We start from the raw sequence: 16,295 nt of genomic DNA on the forward strand, positions 1-16,295 counted from the left end.
CGATAGAAATCTAGAAACACTATATACTAGCCTACATAAATAGAATTCAAACACTAGCTAAAAATCTAGAAACCCTCTGATATCATGAGGGAGCCGGACGATTCCAAATGTCCAACTATTAGTATATTCAAGAAACTATGGATTTGGAGTATCTATACTTGCTACACTGTACAAACCTTCTGCTAACTATCTTCTCCATTCCACAGTTCTTCTCCCCAAGGTAAAAGGTGACTTATAGGGACCAAAAACAGGCTATGTCAAGCATTACTATCTTTTAAAGAGCTAAAACGGTTCAAATGAATTCCACAAATAATGACCCAGGTTTGATATTTAAGACTATATTGTTTCCTGCCGTCTGTTGCATGCAGCTGTTGCAACGGATGGCAGGAACGGATATGGCTTTGAAACATGACCAAAATTGGGCCATGTTTTCAAGTTTTAGAGCTTTGCCTATGAAAATCACCAAGCAAGTGTTATAGTTAGTTCTCTTATATGAAAGAAGATCATCGCAGTTAGAGACGCAACTCTTTTGCTGTTGCGAAAAGAAAGCCTGAATTTTTTGCACGGAATTTTTTTTTTCAGACTTTCTTTTCGCAAGTGCAAAAGTTGCGTCTATAACTGCGATGATCTTTTTTCATATAATTCTTCACCCCGCAGAACTCATAGATGATTTTCATGTATTCATAACTTCAGTTAGTTCTCTCTGATGAAATTTGTTTGATATCTCCTTCATAACTCTACAGGGCATTATGTGTATGGTTTAATGCAGTAAGGAATGATTTTTTAGCGCAAAATTGATGCAAAACAGTAATATCTTCGTGACATAGCCGTTTCTGCTCACAGGTACGGGCAGGCGAACATGTTTACAACGTTGAAATATTTAAAAGGTAAACTTCTGGATCTACACTACTTGTGCCAGCCAAGAGAGTCTATTTAATTTCATTTATTTTAAAAGCGATTATGGCTTCCCAGATGTGGCAATGGCATCGTCATTCTACCCTGTAGCTTGGCTTTCTTGGCCGTTTCTCCGGGGTAAGAAGCGGTCTGCCCATATTTACGGCTACGCGCACGAGTCTCTATCACTAATCTTGATTACTAGTCATGCATCCGTCAAGGAGGCCACCCCAGGAAGTGTCTTACCTATAAAATCAAATAAACAAAAACTAAGCTTCAGTTACGCGTAGGGTACAGGAACAAGTGAGAGCCTGGGAACAAGGTTGTTCACTCCATACCATGTCATCATACAACTCACAAGTCAGAAAGGTGTAATAATCAGCACGTGATGATTGTAGAACAGGATTCCCAAACAATGGGCACGTGCTCTATTCACTGAGCTACATAGAGTCTTATGGAGAGCAAGGCCATATACTATAGTATATCTTATGTGCATGTGCGAGTCTTGCACTGACTTGCGTCCCTGATCACTGAGCCATGGACCTACATCACGCCGAAATTGGCTTGTGTCTTATATTCCTCCTGGGGGAACATCAAAGATAATTACCCTCTACGAGCCCAAGGAAAGCACCTCCACCAGTGCTGATACGACCGATCAGTTATTCTCTGCCGTAGGTACAAGCCTGAGAAAACAGCCGGCATTTCGCGACGCCGCCACTGGTTTCCTCGGGAAATGACGTCTGAGAAACGAGCGCAAAAATCCCATACTAATGACGGGCCACTACCCAGATCTGGGTAGTGCTTCTGATTGTTGGAAATTTGCTTCATCCAATCAGAAGCACTACCCAGATCTGGGTAGTGATGCGTAATAGGCATGGAATTTCTGCGCTCGTTTCTCAGGCGTCATTTCGCGGGGAAACCACCGTTGGTGTCGCAAAATGTCTGCTGTTCACTAGGGCTATGTAGGTACATACATGTCCAATGTAGCTTGTCACTTAAATTACTCTAGATGGAAAATCAAGGATATTTACCCTCCAAAAGCTCAAGGGAAGCACCTCCCCCAGTGCTGATGTGACTGACCAGATCTTCTGTACCGTGCATAAAAAAGACTGTCGCAGTAGCACCCCCACCTAACAAAGACATTAACTATGGATTTAATGTAACAGATTCATACTGGTGGTAGTACTAAAATCCGTATCTTGCACAACCTCTAATCAAGGACAGAACCTGTTAAAAATGTATACCTCTCTTACCCGTAGAAGGCCTTTCCTGTGGATCTGGTACCACTATGGCCCCTCCCCTCACCCTACCCTGGTCAAAAATGATCCAGCCGACTTCAACAATGTTTTTTGGCCGGAAGGGAGGAGTATTGTAGTTCCAGTGTTTTCAAGAGCTTTAACTTGATACTAGACATTGCAGCTTCCACTTTTCTAAACATATTTTTTTTCCAAGATTGCTGCTTAGGTCGGGGGAAAGGGCGAACAGTAGGAAATGAATAAAAGAGTTTTCTATTTCTTCTTCTCCACTGATATGTTTTTCTCACGCCTATCATCGGCTGAGCACTTGGAGGATCTACTGTGCTCGATTTGCCGCTATTCTATTCATTGTCACTGTTTTTCATAGTCCTACTACAACCACTATTACGTCTTTTAATTTATATTTATGTATATATGTATACATGTTCATTTATAGTACATATTTTGCCCCCCTTCGTCGATTTATATATTATTCATTACGTGTTTATAGCCTATTCTTCTTTAAATATTGTCTCTTTTGTGTATATATATATATACATATTTATAAATTTAATTGTTTTTAGTTTTCTAAATTTATTGATCTATTTATTTATTTTTTGAGGGCCGTAGGTAAGAAAACTGTAATAGGTTATTGCGCTTCCCTCTTTAAATAAAGTTATTGTTGTTGTTGTTGAAGGGAAAATATATTAAAGTATGCTTCAGTGCTGCCCTTCCTTAGTCCTTAGTCTGGACTATACTGTAAATGGTCTAATATATGCTTGGGCGATAACTTACCAATGATAGACACTGCACCAGCTTTTGTTGCTGCCACAACTGCATCCATAATACCTTTGCTTCCTCCTGCAAATTTAGCTGACGCTTGGAACAAACCTAGTGGACTGCAGAATACACATACACACCTCTAACCAAATGACATACATTGTACAAGACCAAGCTTTATTTCCTCTCCCATGCATGGCCCAAATGCAAAGAGCGCGGGCCATAAAAACGAGAGCAAAAAAAAGAGTGTGACTTAACACAAGGATTCAGAGAACACGAGATGGCTAGTGGTTTGCATTGGGAGTCGAAGAAGAAATGGCTAAACAGTAGAATTATGGTTCTCTAACACTGGCCAAACACAATTAAACACAGTGGCCAACCACAAAGTGTGTGTTGCACTTCCTATTCATTGGAGTCATCAATCTACAGTGCATTTTATCAAATTGAAGATGCACATGTACATTTTACATTGCCTTACCCATTCCATACAATAGTTTTAGCTTTCATCACCACTTTCCTGAATTTCTTGATACTTTCAGGTCCATTGTCCAGTGCCTAGAGAATCATGCACAGAAATGTTGATCATTGTGTACTTAGACTGATTTAGAAAAAGCTGCAGTCGTTAGCCTATTTTTACTGATACCTTAAGTTTAACACACCTTTAGGAATACTCAAGTAGAATAGCAAAGAGCATTATTGCCAGATAAGAGTACACATAAAATAATTTGGACACAACGCTATCCATGCCAAAAGTTACCCTTAACAAACATGTTATTTATTGGAAACATTTATCTAAATATGTGTATGTAGATGCTAAATGAATACAATAAACTACATGTAAAGAAATGTTTATAATTACCATCCAGTCTGGAGGAATTCCAGTTTCAAGATTGGTCAGCTTAGTCTGTATTAATAATATAATTGTAATGAACAAAAAATTACACTTACGGGACTTTTGTCTGATTGGAAAAGTAAAAGTAAAGAAAATAGAGCTTATAATGTTTGCTAAGTCCTCAAGTCACAAGTATATCTTCTAAACCAGGTACAGTGTACATAAAATCACCAAAAAAAAAAATTCAGATGAGAATGATGACATTGTTTTACCTAACTTTATAACGAAAAATTCTCGAAAACTCGGCTTCTTATACAGTTGACCCTCCACTAAGCCGTTAGCCTCAAGGTACTAGCAAGCGGCTTTTTCTCTAGCTAGTGCTAGTCTTGCTTGTGAGCTTTATATATCTCTAGCCGGATTTTTGAAAACGTTACCGCCAAATGGACCGTTTGCGTCCAACTGTTTCTTTTTTTTTCAGTCGAAAACTATCTCCAAAGTACCCATTATCACCCGCTTATCACGCCCAAAAAGCCTGCCTTTTGACGCCTTTACACTCAAATGACGCCAAATTTCGTTAGGTTGGTTTTCAAAACGTCTGCTAGATATATATATATATATATTTTTATATTATACACAATTTATATAAAATACGTGTAACCACTGCTAGCCTCAACTAGCTATTTCTAACTGCGGGCACTGGATATTCTTTGTTTGAGTTGGAGTTAATATGTAACACTGCACAGCGATACATGCAGTTCAATCCCTAGGATGTTCTTATACTGGCCATTACCAAGTTTGGCTATTCAACACTACGCTAAACAACAATAACCATTCACCTCAGTATCCTGAGCAAATTTACTAGTCGCAACAAAATCTATTGGGAAATGGAGATTCACTCCCTTTTCTTTGGCTTTATCGCAAATCTTCTGGATTAGTTTTGACCCTTCTTCGTCAAAGAGTGATTTTCCAATCTGAAAAAAAATTACTGTAGCCAGTTACCAATAAGGGTACAGTTATGTTACACTGTAAGTATGAATGCCTCTAAAACTAGTTATTTAAAGCCAGTTATAAAAGGGTTTGAACCCATGCAGGAGTCAATTCATGAGTAGGGTGAGCATGTTATTGACTAACGATAATCGACTGTTTAACTGTGACAATAGACAGATCGAAACACCCCAATGACATTACGAGTCTTCATAGCCAATAACATCACAGCTTAACCGACAGATGACCAATAACATAATTGCGACTTAATTGATCAATCAGGTCAATAACCAGAGTTTAATACTATCAACTGATGTGATACAACTCACTTTGACTCTGAAGATGACTACCGCACAGATTGTCGAAACATCAGTCACTGTCAACAACTGTCCTATCCAGGGTTATGATCACCTGGACGATCATGCTCATCCTACTTAAAACCAATTACTGATTAGAAAGTGCTTCTGCACCAGGAATCCCTCAGTATCAAAATTTAATATATGTTTAAAAGTGTCTTTCAAAGTGTTTAACATAAATGTTATTTGCATAGATAAGTGTATTCCATTAGATAGTAATGCATTAACCTATCTCAGTAGACCTTTCTAAGAGGTTTAAGGTCAAAACTACAACTCACTTCCATATTATGAAGAACTTTGACAAATGTGTAAGCCATTCCACCACAAATAATCATGTCATTCACTTTAGCCAGTAAATTCTCAATAAGCACAATTTTATCAGACACTTTGGACCTACAGTGATTAATAAGCACACAGATGCCAATACTTAAGATTATAATGTCAAACACAAAGGAAACCTGGTATTCATTATTTAATAGTAAATAACATTATTATTAATAAAGAGATAATAATAATAATAATAATTGAAACTTCATTTGTGGTTTTTAATGTACAATTGTAAATCTCGCTTCGTATAGGCAATTTACAAATCCTGCTTGAGATTAGATTATTCAAAAAGAGAAGAAAGAAAGAAAAAAGAAAAGAAAAGAAATCAAAATTGCATTAAGTCTGGGCTATCCCAATTCCTATTTCTACAACAAAATATGTAACATGTTGCTCTGATGGTTATACTTATCATTTTCTTGATTATATAATGTTGCTGCTTATTTTTTGTCAAATAATAATAATAATAATAATAATAATAATAATAATAATAATAATAATAATAATGCATATTTGAATGATAAAGTAAGCTGTAGAGTCCAATATCTAGGACAAAAAAATGGACATACGAAGTGTAAAGTCCTAGAGGATTGCACTCAGAAACATATCATAACCATAATAAATTTGTGTGAGTTTAGCAAAGGCTTTGAATTCTCTTATATTACACTCAACATCATTATATTTTACCTACACATGGGTGAATCCAGGGGAAGGATTGAGGGAGTTGTAACCCCCTCGCCTTTGGGAAGTTTTCAAACTTGTCTGATTACCCATCCAATGTTCATAGTCCACTATTTTTCTGTAAGATTGTCCACTAAAGCGCTTTTATGGGCAACCATCTTGGTTTCAAATGTGCTGAGGGGGCGGGTGAACTGTCCCTTGTCACCCTAAGGGTAAGCACTCTACTTGACTGAATCTTACCCAAGAATAGGGGACTGTAAACAGTCTAGGATACCCAGGTCTTTATATCTCTTTTTCACACCAAAGGTAATGAATAAATGTAAATAATGTACATAAAACAATTATTATTGTTTTATGCACAACTAATAGCCAACTGACTGATTCTCATACCTCTCATACTCACAGCCCCCCTCTTTAAAAAATCTGCTGGCAAGATTATGTTTCTTAAGGTGATCGCATGACCTGAACTTATTTATATACTAAAGTGATGGTTATATTTTTTAATCACATTTTACGGCAGACACAATTTGACCAATTTCTATGATTTTTGGCCTTCCTAATAACGAATGGTCAAACTTTTAAGAAAATGGTATTAATCTATTTTCTTGTAGGTATAAACATGTATGAGATATCGGCATATATTTAAAACCAAAGTCTTACAAAAAATGTAAAAACTTTGAAATCCCACGACAGATTTTTCCCTAACTTCAGCAAATAAGCCTCAGAGGAGCCTTAAGTTTTATATCTCCAAGTTTGAAGTCAATAGTGACCTTAGAACTCACTGCACAAAGTGCTGGTCAAATTTAACCTTTAAATGCTATGCTAACACATTTGTGAAAGTTGATGCACAAATGGTGGAAGAGTGCTGACGGACTATCTCCTATATGAAAAGGTATTCTTACCCAAAGCTTTACTGCAAAAAAACTAAGTAATCAGAAACCTACGGCGAATACAGTTAGCACTACAAGAAGAACAACTTTGATTGCCACGACTTCCTTTCCATCAAGGAAATTTTCAGCAGTTTCAAAGTTCCATTCTTCTTAACAAAGATATCATTATGCAATTACCATTTTGGTTCACCAGTGTTCATAGTTACGGCAGACCTGTTTGTGCGACTATTTTTATCCCTTGCTATCTCACACCAGGCTTACCCACAGACCTGTCAGTGATCTGTCCACAGCTGTAAAATTGAACAATCAGCTACTCAGTGTCTGGGCTGATGAGGGGGGGGGGGGGGGGGGTTTACTATGAAAGAGTTCACAGGTCATCTTTTCTAGTCTTGTACTAGTCCCTACTTATCGTCCTGGTTGAGACGAGAAATAGACAGATTTGATAAGAAAAAAGGCGGACGGCAAGCAGTATATAGGTAATAATAATAATAATATACCAACCCTCCTAGGATAAACAGATAAGGTCTGTCAGGTCTTTCCATTGCTCTTGAGAAGTAGAGCAGCTCTTTTTGCACCAAAAATCCTGCAGCCCTCTTAGGCAAATTAACACCCACCATAGAGCTACAAAAACAATGCATACAAAAAATGTTTAATGTAATTTAATTTGGCCACTAGGGAGGAATACTGTACAAATTAAATTAACACTTCCATGATACAAATTAAGGCCAAAGTCAACTTTCAAGAAGAAATCAAAAATATATCATTTTTGGTAATAAAATGATTTTATAAAACAATAAATGACCATAGGATTTTGTGTACCTGCAACTAAAAACTTAATACTACAGCACACAGCAGTATAACACACAAACATGCCGGCACGTCCGGAGTGTGTAATATACATACATACGTAGTTTATACATATTTCATTGGCTCGTACTACACAGGGCACCTTTTCAAAGTCAACGCTACCAGTAATAATTTAATTGTTAACTAACTAAAAGAGTAGCCCAGAAGTAGTCACATAAGTTGACACTTAAAACTAGTCACTGATTTGCTTAGCTTGAGTGCTGGCTGTAACTCATTCCATAATGTGATCTCTCTACATTCAAAGGACCTTTGGCCACTAGCAGTACGGAAAAGTGGTATGTTTAACAACATTTAGAGTTCCTGATTGTCCCTGTCAAGATAGCCGATCTTTTTACGAGCTCAGATGTGAAGTACGCTGGAGCATCCCCGTCATGCACTTAAATACTAAAAACAGCAAGTTGAAAGTAAACTAACTTGTTGCTTAACTGGGAGCCAGCACAAGCCAATAACAAGGGAGTATTGTGATTGAATTTTGCAGCCCCACTCACAAATCTACAGGTGAAATTCTGTACTGCTTGGAGTTTGTCCAGATTAGATTCATCTGAAGGGGTGGTACAACAGAGGAGCAATAAAATAGCTTACTAAAAACTAATGCGTTTATGATAATAATCAAAGCGCTTTTATCAGCGATTTGGCCTTTAATTTAATAGAGACATACATGAAGACACGGTGTAGAAACAATATGCTCATTAAATGTTAAATTAGAGTCCAGCATCACACCAAAGTCCCTTGCAGCTCTAACGGGTTCCAGTTCCTTCCACAAAAGAGAGAGGCAAAAGTCATTTTCCTTGGCAGTCATATTATTGACATTATTGTTTATATAGATTTACCTGTGAGCTCGATGAGCAGTGCCAAACGCGTCATTAACATAAATGTCTCCTAACTTTGCTAAAGAATCACAGAATGCTTTCACTGCCTCTTTGCTGGCTGTAACCTGTCAAACAACCAAGAAACTATGGCTAGTTCTAGTTAACAGTCAAATATCCCGGGAAAACCATGAACACCAGAAATATTTCTGGAATCTTATTGTGTTGCAAGAAAAAAGCCAATCAGGCATGACAAAACTCAACCGCAAGCAAGAACGTTAATTAGTTTGTGGTTTTGTGGCTAGTTCATACGTCCCGATCTCTGCTGTGATTGTTCATAACACAATAAACATTCCTGAGATATTTCAAGTGTTCACGGTTTTCCCAGTCGCACTGTAATAAACCCTCCCACGTTTTTTTTCAACTTTTGATAAAGACAAGTTAGGGAGAATCCGTCGACACCACTGGAAAGAACGCCTTGAAATGAATAAAATTGCTAATTAAGTTTGAAAGTGATTTGTTGAAAACTAATGAAGATATCGCTACTTAGTATAGGTAATAGCATGATTAGTAGTGATATTTGGCATAAATACCATGAATGATATTTCAAAATTGTTATACGTAATTTCACGAGCTGTTAGGTGAGTGAAATTTGAGACGATTTTGAAATATCACGAGTGGTATTTATGCCAAATATCACGTACAAATCATGCTATTATTTGTTTATACTTAACTACCCGAAAAAGGTTGTAATTTTCACATGTAAGTATTTCAAATTAAGCTGAAATACCACTTCTCTAAGCCAATCAAATTGCAGAAATTTCTCATGTAGTAGTATAAGTCACCACATTTTAGAGACGTTTGTTAATGGTATGGGGCACAAACTTGCTCCCCCACCAAACAACTTTGCAAATTTTCTTAACTTTGCAGAGCTATACTATATCTTCGCTCATTATAATAAGATGTATCACTTTCAAATTTGGCAATTATTTCACTAATTTTAAGGTGCTCTAGCCTTTCCATTGGTGTCGACAGATTTTCCCTAACTGGTCCATGTGAAAAATTGAAAAAACTGTGGAAGGATCTATTCTAAATAATCAAATCATTTATCAAATAGACCTTATCAAGGGTTTTGGAAGCCATCTTGTTGAGTCGGCAACCAAGTGAGAAATAACAGTGTTTGTTTGAGAATCTAATACCAAATAATTTTTTGTAGAACAGCTGTTCTGAAGAAAGTAGGAATTGTAAACTAAAGCTAAACAGTAAAGGATTCTACTAGCAAATTTTGGGGGCCATGTCTGTGCTTAAATTTCTCCATGCACTTTCTTCCTTTTTCCATAAATTTGTCTGCAATTCTTCCCAGGAAATTTTAGTCAGGAGGTATAAAATTTTTACAGACAAATGTATGGAAAAGTTAAAAAGGAGGTTCTAGCACAGGTAATGCCCTCAGTTTTTTTTCTTTAGAATCCTTAGGAGTGAAGCTATAGTTACAATTCATATTTCTTTAGAACAGCCGTTTTATGGAAAGTATTCAACATTAGATTCTCACACAAACACTGTAATTTCTCATGTGGTTGCCTACCCGTCAGGATGGCTTCCAAAACCATGGCATGCTCCTCCATCCAGCCAAGACTTCTTGTCCCAATGGCTATTCTACCAACAGCTATAATTTTCTATTCATTCTTTAAAACCTTGGAAAAACTGTTTATGCATAGGAAAGCTTAAAAAAGGATTAACAGTACACACTCACAACATTATCTGTTAAAGAAGCACCTCGGAGTGCATTGCTTTCATCTGAACTGAGTTAAGTACCTTGTTTCCTTCACTATCAACACCTTTGCCTTCCTCCTCAATGTGGAAACGTAGGTTTTCCAGCAAGATCACTGAGCCTTCATGATAAAATTTAAGAAAAGGAATGCAAAGTTTTAAATGGTTAAAAATGAAGCCCCAACATCAATATGCATCTTCTCCACACTGTTCTTCATACATTCCTTATGGTACTGCTTGAGAGAATTTGTTCTAACATCACAACATTTTATCTTTAAATAGTGATCATTTCATTAATATTCTCATGACCTGTCTGTTTGATAAGGAAGTGTTAACTGTTGGGAGAAATTGGATGTGGGTCACTATTGGAGCTTAAAGGGTTATACAGTATGCACAGTAAAGGGGTTGATGTCTGGATTTATTCCCCAAAAGACGTTTGATTAACTCAAAGATTCTTTCCTTCCCATCTCCTTGTGCATCCTTGCAAATCAAATGGAGAATTTGACATAAGATCAGGAGTCACCTAGGGCCATTCTCTACGCACCTCTTCATTATTACGATCACAGGGAACAAGGGTCCACCATTTTATTTTATTATTTTGCCACACACAATAAATTACAAGCAGAATAAAAACGATAATAAATAGGTTAATTAACATTAAATTTAAAATTTGTGCATTACTTGGGAGGAGTGACTGTGGCGGGGAAATCTCCACCATTAGTGAGAGAGAGGCACTCTATCTGCTAATGCAACTGTTAGGCAACACCCTCATCAACTGTCAACCAGTTTTTTTACCTTCATTAGCTATATTTACTGCTCAGTGTTCCTTAAAATTGCCCCACCCTCTTCTAAGTTATTGCATACCGGAGCTTGGGTTTTTACATGCTTCCTCTACTTCAGGGCCAACACAGTCAGGAAGAAATGTCACATCCCTGCATACATAAAAAATAAAAGTTACATTTAATTATTATAAGCAAGTTTAAAAGTTAAAAATCAAAGAGATCATTCATGTAAATAACTATATAAGTCAAAAATTTGGATCACACCTTTGTAATAATTTCTTTAGTTCATCAGCAACAGGGGCCAATGAATATTCCTCCACTCTTTTGCCACCAGGCCGGCCCATATGGCTCATCAATACCACACTCTGAGCACCACTATCCAGGCAATAACGGACACTCTGCAGGGCAGCTACAATCCTTCAACATTAGAAATATGCAGACTAATGTTGTAAATTATTTCATATTTTCACTCTTCAATAGTGTACAAGCCAGACAGTGTTATTAATAAATTTCTGACTTCATTATACAAAGGGGTCTACAAACATAAAGCTAACACTAATTGAAATTAGCTAAAAAATAATTGTTATAATTAACAAATTATTCTGACAGAAATGGCAGATGTAATACCCTCTAGCCATTTGCATACCAGCAGTCAGAGTTTTTTAGTTATTTGAAAAAAGATGAACAACGAAGAAAAATAAAATATTATTTATAAAAAAAATTAATACATTCCCATGAGTGATTTAAGAAATTACTTAATTAATAATGATTCCTTAAGAATGGCATAAACACAGGGTTTTTGGAGAGTTCGCCAATCCAAGAACTATTTTGAGGGGTAAGGGCAGGGCTCAAAAAAAATAATGAATTAGAGGATGAGTTGTCTAGACCCTTGCCCAATTGGCAAGTACAAGTACACTTTAAAAGTTACCCAAAAAATCCCTGGGGCTTCCAACAAAACCCAAAAAAACCCTGAACCAAACTTTAACACCAAAAATATCCCAAGCCGAATTTCCAGGCCATAAAAATTTCCAGAAAGCATTAAATGATATGACACGAAAAATACAAACATCAGTTTTGAATACCCCAAAAAATCCTCACTTAAATCAAGCTACCCAAAAAAAATACTTGCCAAAATTTTCCTTCCTGAAAAAATCCCGAAATTGAAAATTTCAAACCCAAAAAAGTCCTTTGATCATCCCTGTCACTTGAAATCCGGAGTACCCCCCCCCCCCCCCCCATGGGAAAAGTTACTTGCCCTGAGTAAGAGAATCCATTGTCCAGGTCTACTATGACGGGACTTTTTTCAAACCCCGGTACACAACTCAATGCACATCTGCAGTTTGTTACAAGATTTTATACCTTTGGTTGTTTGCAACCTTTTTCCCCTTGTTGAGTGGTACATTAAAGTCAACACTGCAAACAAGAAATAGTTCAACAATATCTGTAAGATTTCTAAAAAGTATTTCACATTTTCAAATGGCATTAGATATTACCAATATCTCAAGTGAACCCAAAACTGCCACTTGCTGTGGTGAAGAGATTAAATGACCCACACTTCTTAAAAGTTCACGTCCAGAATGTTAATTAATGGTATCGGCTCACCCAAAGGATAGCAACATAACAATTAAACATAAATTTAATATATCGTGCTCTCACAAAATCAACTTAATTACATTAGGCTCTAAAACTACGTGTTAACAAGAAAAGATAGGCTTTTCCATCCTTTTGCAAAGACTTGAGGTATTTTACTGGGCCATCAAAATTAATACCAATCACTTCAAATGCACCTGAGCCTTCTGTTCTTTTCAGTGGTAACTACAACCTTAACCATAGCACTGTTTGATGATGCCTTATATCGGTGTATCCAATGATCCAAAGCGATTGCAGTGGCTGCCAAAAAATTAGAAGGATTTGTATTGGGAAAAACAACTATTGCTGCCCAGTCATGGTTGAGTGGTTTTCATTACAAGAGCAAGAGGGCAGTGGGGGGGGGGCTCTCTGGCACAGTTCACGGACCAAAATAGTAACTAATCATAGATCACAGATGGCAAACTTTCATTTCAGTTTTCGAGTCACATAATCAGCATGTAAACTGCCGTTTTTTATCTTGTTCTTATGCAAAGAAAAAAGTGCTAAAAGAGTGCCTGAAAAACAGCTTAAAAGTGGCGAAAAGAAAAAGCAAGACCGCAATTCATCATTCTCATTTGATGCTTTCATTTTCTTTATTTATCTTCCGGAGGTCTCAAAACTGAAAATCAGGGAAAAGTAAGAAACAATATGACGAATACAGATAATAATTCGAGTTTTTCTCGGGGCACGGACAACAATTTGGTCATGGAACATGAATAAAAAATTCACTTGAATTCATGATTCACGAAAAAATAAAATCAGGTAATCACGTATCACAAAAATACCCTGTACGACCCTCTAACAAATCCTTGTAATTTTAACATTTTCAAACTGTTGTTAAATATTTCCCTTACACATTACAGGGCACAATTTAAATTGTACTGTTGTTACAAGCAAAAGAAAATTTGAGCCCCATAATGCTTAAGGAAATGTTTTACCACAACATGTTTGAAAATTTTTCAGTGCGCCCAGGAAAACTGTGAACACTTGAAATATCTCAGGAATGTTTATTGTGTTCTGACCAATCACTGCAAGAACACACGAACTAGCCACAAAACCACAAACTAATTAACAGTCTTGCTTGTGGTTTAGTTTTCTCATGCCTGATTGGCTTTTTTCTTGCAACACAATAACATTCCAGAAATATTTCTGGTTTTCGCGTTTTTCCCGGTTTGACGGTAAAACTTACTTGTAATGTATGGAAAACCACTCAACAGTGACTGGCATGGGTGGTAAGAGTTGCTTTTCCCATACAAATCCTGTCATTTTTGGCGGCCGTTGCAATCACTACTAGCTGGGTGACATATATGGCTGAAAATTCACAGGTTACCTAATTTGAATATGCTCTTTCAGTTCTTGCTAACATCATTTTCTCAAAGCTACCTGTTTTAGTGTTTACAGGAAAGTTGATCACATGACCAACTACTGCAGAGAGAATTAAAACGACTTGTCTGGCTAATCCAGTTTCCGACAATGGGCTGCAGTAGACATCAACTAAAAGTATGGCTTACCGCATCAAAACGCGCTTTCCTTTACAGTCAACAGAAGCGACTGATAACTTGTTGAAGTTGAAGGACATAATGATTCGAAAACGAGTTTACTACCACTGGTTTACTATTGCGCATGAAGAGCTCTTCGTTTATATACTGTTAACTGTCACGGTTAACACCTGTTTAGATCGTCGAGGTCCAGAGTTCGAAGACTTTTGCGTTACAGGCGGCCATCTTGGATGAGTGTCAAATCTACTATACTTTCGGGGGTGGGGACCGGTCCTCCCCCAACCGCTATCAATCCCGGCGTCCGCCCCCTCGGTACATATGAAACCCTGAAGATCAGCGGATTGTACAGTCTACTTGCTTTTGAGGGCGTTAACTACCAAAGAACTAGCGGGAAAGCGGCCTGCCTGTTTGAGGAGCATGCAAAGACCTTCCACGCCGTCGCAAATACTCCTCTGCAGTCCGGGCCTGCAGTCCCTACTTTTATGGCCAATTCCTACTTTTTGCGGCAATTTCTCCCTTATCCTCCTCCCTGACCTTGGTAAAATTGGCAACGGGCAACACACTACTGGCAAAGGAAGTTATCGAAACGAAGTGGGGGTAGCCACCGTATGTCTAGTCTCCTTCGCAGCCCTTTTTTGGATGTTACGCAACGCTCCCCCAAAGTTGTTTTAGGGGAGCGTTGCGTGACATCCAAAAAACGGCTGTGAGGTAAGCAGTAAGTATAAAGTAAGTAGCCTGTTCCAGGCTCCGAGATGGTGGTGGAAATAAGAAATGAGAAAAACGCGCGAGGGCTGGGGAGAGACAGGGCGGCGGACGCCGTAGTAAATCGATTTTTGTGCCGTGACCTCTCAGTGTGAAACAAGCGGCTAAAGTCACATTTGCTCAGTGACAATGTAGAACCTTCCAGAGCATAACCTCAGTACCCATCAGAGGAAAAAACTTACCGCCCCCTTTTATTGCTATAAACTAGAGCCAAAAAAACGGATGCTCTCACAGGATAACGAATTCGAAGACATAAATTTCCACACATCGCACAAGGAGTTCGCGTCGCGTGCAATGCTCACGCGAGAAACTTGAGAATGATTGTAGCTAACTGAAGTGTTAACAGTTTTGACAGCCGAATCCAGACGTGACAAAAATGGGCGGAAGAGGGTCGTCGTAAAGAAATGCTAACAGGCTCTCTCTCCCATTTTTCCCGCCGCCACCGCCCCCTTTCCCAAGTCGTGCGCGTCTTATTTTCGCTTTGCTCGTTTTAATACGTTCCCACTGTACTATCTGAGAGCCTGGCACAGGCTAGTAAGTAAGTAAGTAAGTAAGTAAGTAAGTAAGTAAGTAAGTAAGTTTATTAAATCTCCAGCCAGTGGCTCTTCCGATTTAATTTACAATAATTAGAAAGCAAATAAAAACTACTTATAAAAATTACAATAATATCATGATAAAAAACTAAATTCAAATAAATAAATTAACCTATTCTAAAAATTCTAATCCTAAAAATTGCTACGAACTATTATATATTTCGCGCTTTACTGCGCGCTTGAAAACTGAGAGTGTTACGCTATTTTTCGTTACTTCACTTATAAGAGAATTCCAAGCAGTGATTGCTCTGTAACTAAAGGACCGTCTGTGCTGTGGCTGTCCTACAAAGAGGTCGAGGGAGACTACCGTATGTCACGCACACGAATATTTTTATGGGAAGAAAGCCCCTATATACTACCAAGTATATAAGAGAAGTACTTTTTCTTATATTAACAGAAAACTCGTTCCAATTTTGCGGTATCAACTACCTACAGACCCGTGGATGGAACAGTCATGGGAACAAAGATGGCCGTTGCTTTTGCTGGACATTTTCCGCGAGGGTTTCCGGCCCGGATTTCAAGTAACGGGCCCGGGCCGACGGGGATGTTCTAATAGGAGCAAAAAACAAAACCCAAGACAATCCCTAAGGCTTTCAATAAAACCCAAAAAAGTC

General features: G+C 37.8%; 1 protein-coding gene across 1 annotated transcript; it reads right to left on the minus strand.

Moving 5' to 3' along the window:
- Nucleotides 1–1,062: 1,062 nt before the first annotated feature.
- Nucleotides 1,063–14,480, minus strand: LOC140935710 (phosphoglycerate kinase-like). Its single transcript, XM_073385283.1, has 14 exons — nucleotides 14,339–14,480; nucleotides 12,558–12,611; nucleotides 11,463–11,615; nucleotides 11,281–11,348; nucleotides 10,462–10,538; nucleotides 8,674–8,777; nucleotides 7,478–7,597; nucleotides 5,360–5,474; nucleotides 4,578–4,712; nucleotides 3,769–3,813; nucleotides 3,388–3,464; nucleotides 2,925–3,028; nucleotides 1,926–2,024; nucleotides 1,063–1,140 (listed from the first exon to the last, which is right to left on the minus strand). The coding sequence occupies exons 1-14, from the start codon at nucleotides 14,404–14,406 to the stop codon at nucleotides 1,100–1,102; spliced, it is 1,260 nt and encodes a 419-aa protein (XP_073241384.1). The 5' UTR covers nucleotides 14,407–14,480; the 3' UTR covers nucleotides 1,063–1,099.
- Between the last annotated feature and the right edge of the window lie 1,815 nt (nucleotides 14,481–16,295).

The sequence above is a fragment of the Porites lutea genome, chromosome 4 (assembly GCF_958299795.1).
Source record: "Porites lutea chromosome 4, jaPorLute2.1, whole genome shotgun sequence".
Taxonomy (NCBI): Eukaryota; Metazoa; Cnidaria; class Anthozoa; order Scleractinia; family Poritidae; genus Porites; species Porites lutea.

What these genes read in the sequence shown, in the direction of transcription:
- LOC140935710 (XM_073385283.1), bottom strand. Translation starts at nt 14,406, where the DNA reads ATGTCCTTCAACTTCAACAAGTTATCAGTCGCTTCTGTTGACTGTAAA. An exon ending in TATCTGTTTATCCTAGGAGG is followed by an intron (nt 5,475 to 7,477) that starts GTTGGTATATTA and finishes TAATCACTGTAG; the next exon opens with GTCCAAAGTGTCTGATAAAA. An exon ending in TGGTGCAGTGTCTATCATTG is followed by an intron (nt 2,025 to 2,924) that starts GTAAGTTATCGC and finishes TGTCTTTGTTAG; the next exon opens with GTGGGGGTGCTACTGCGACA.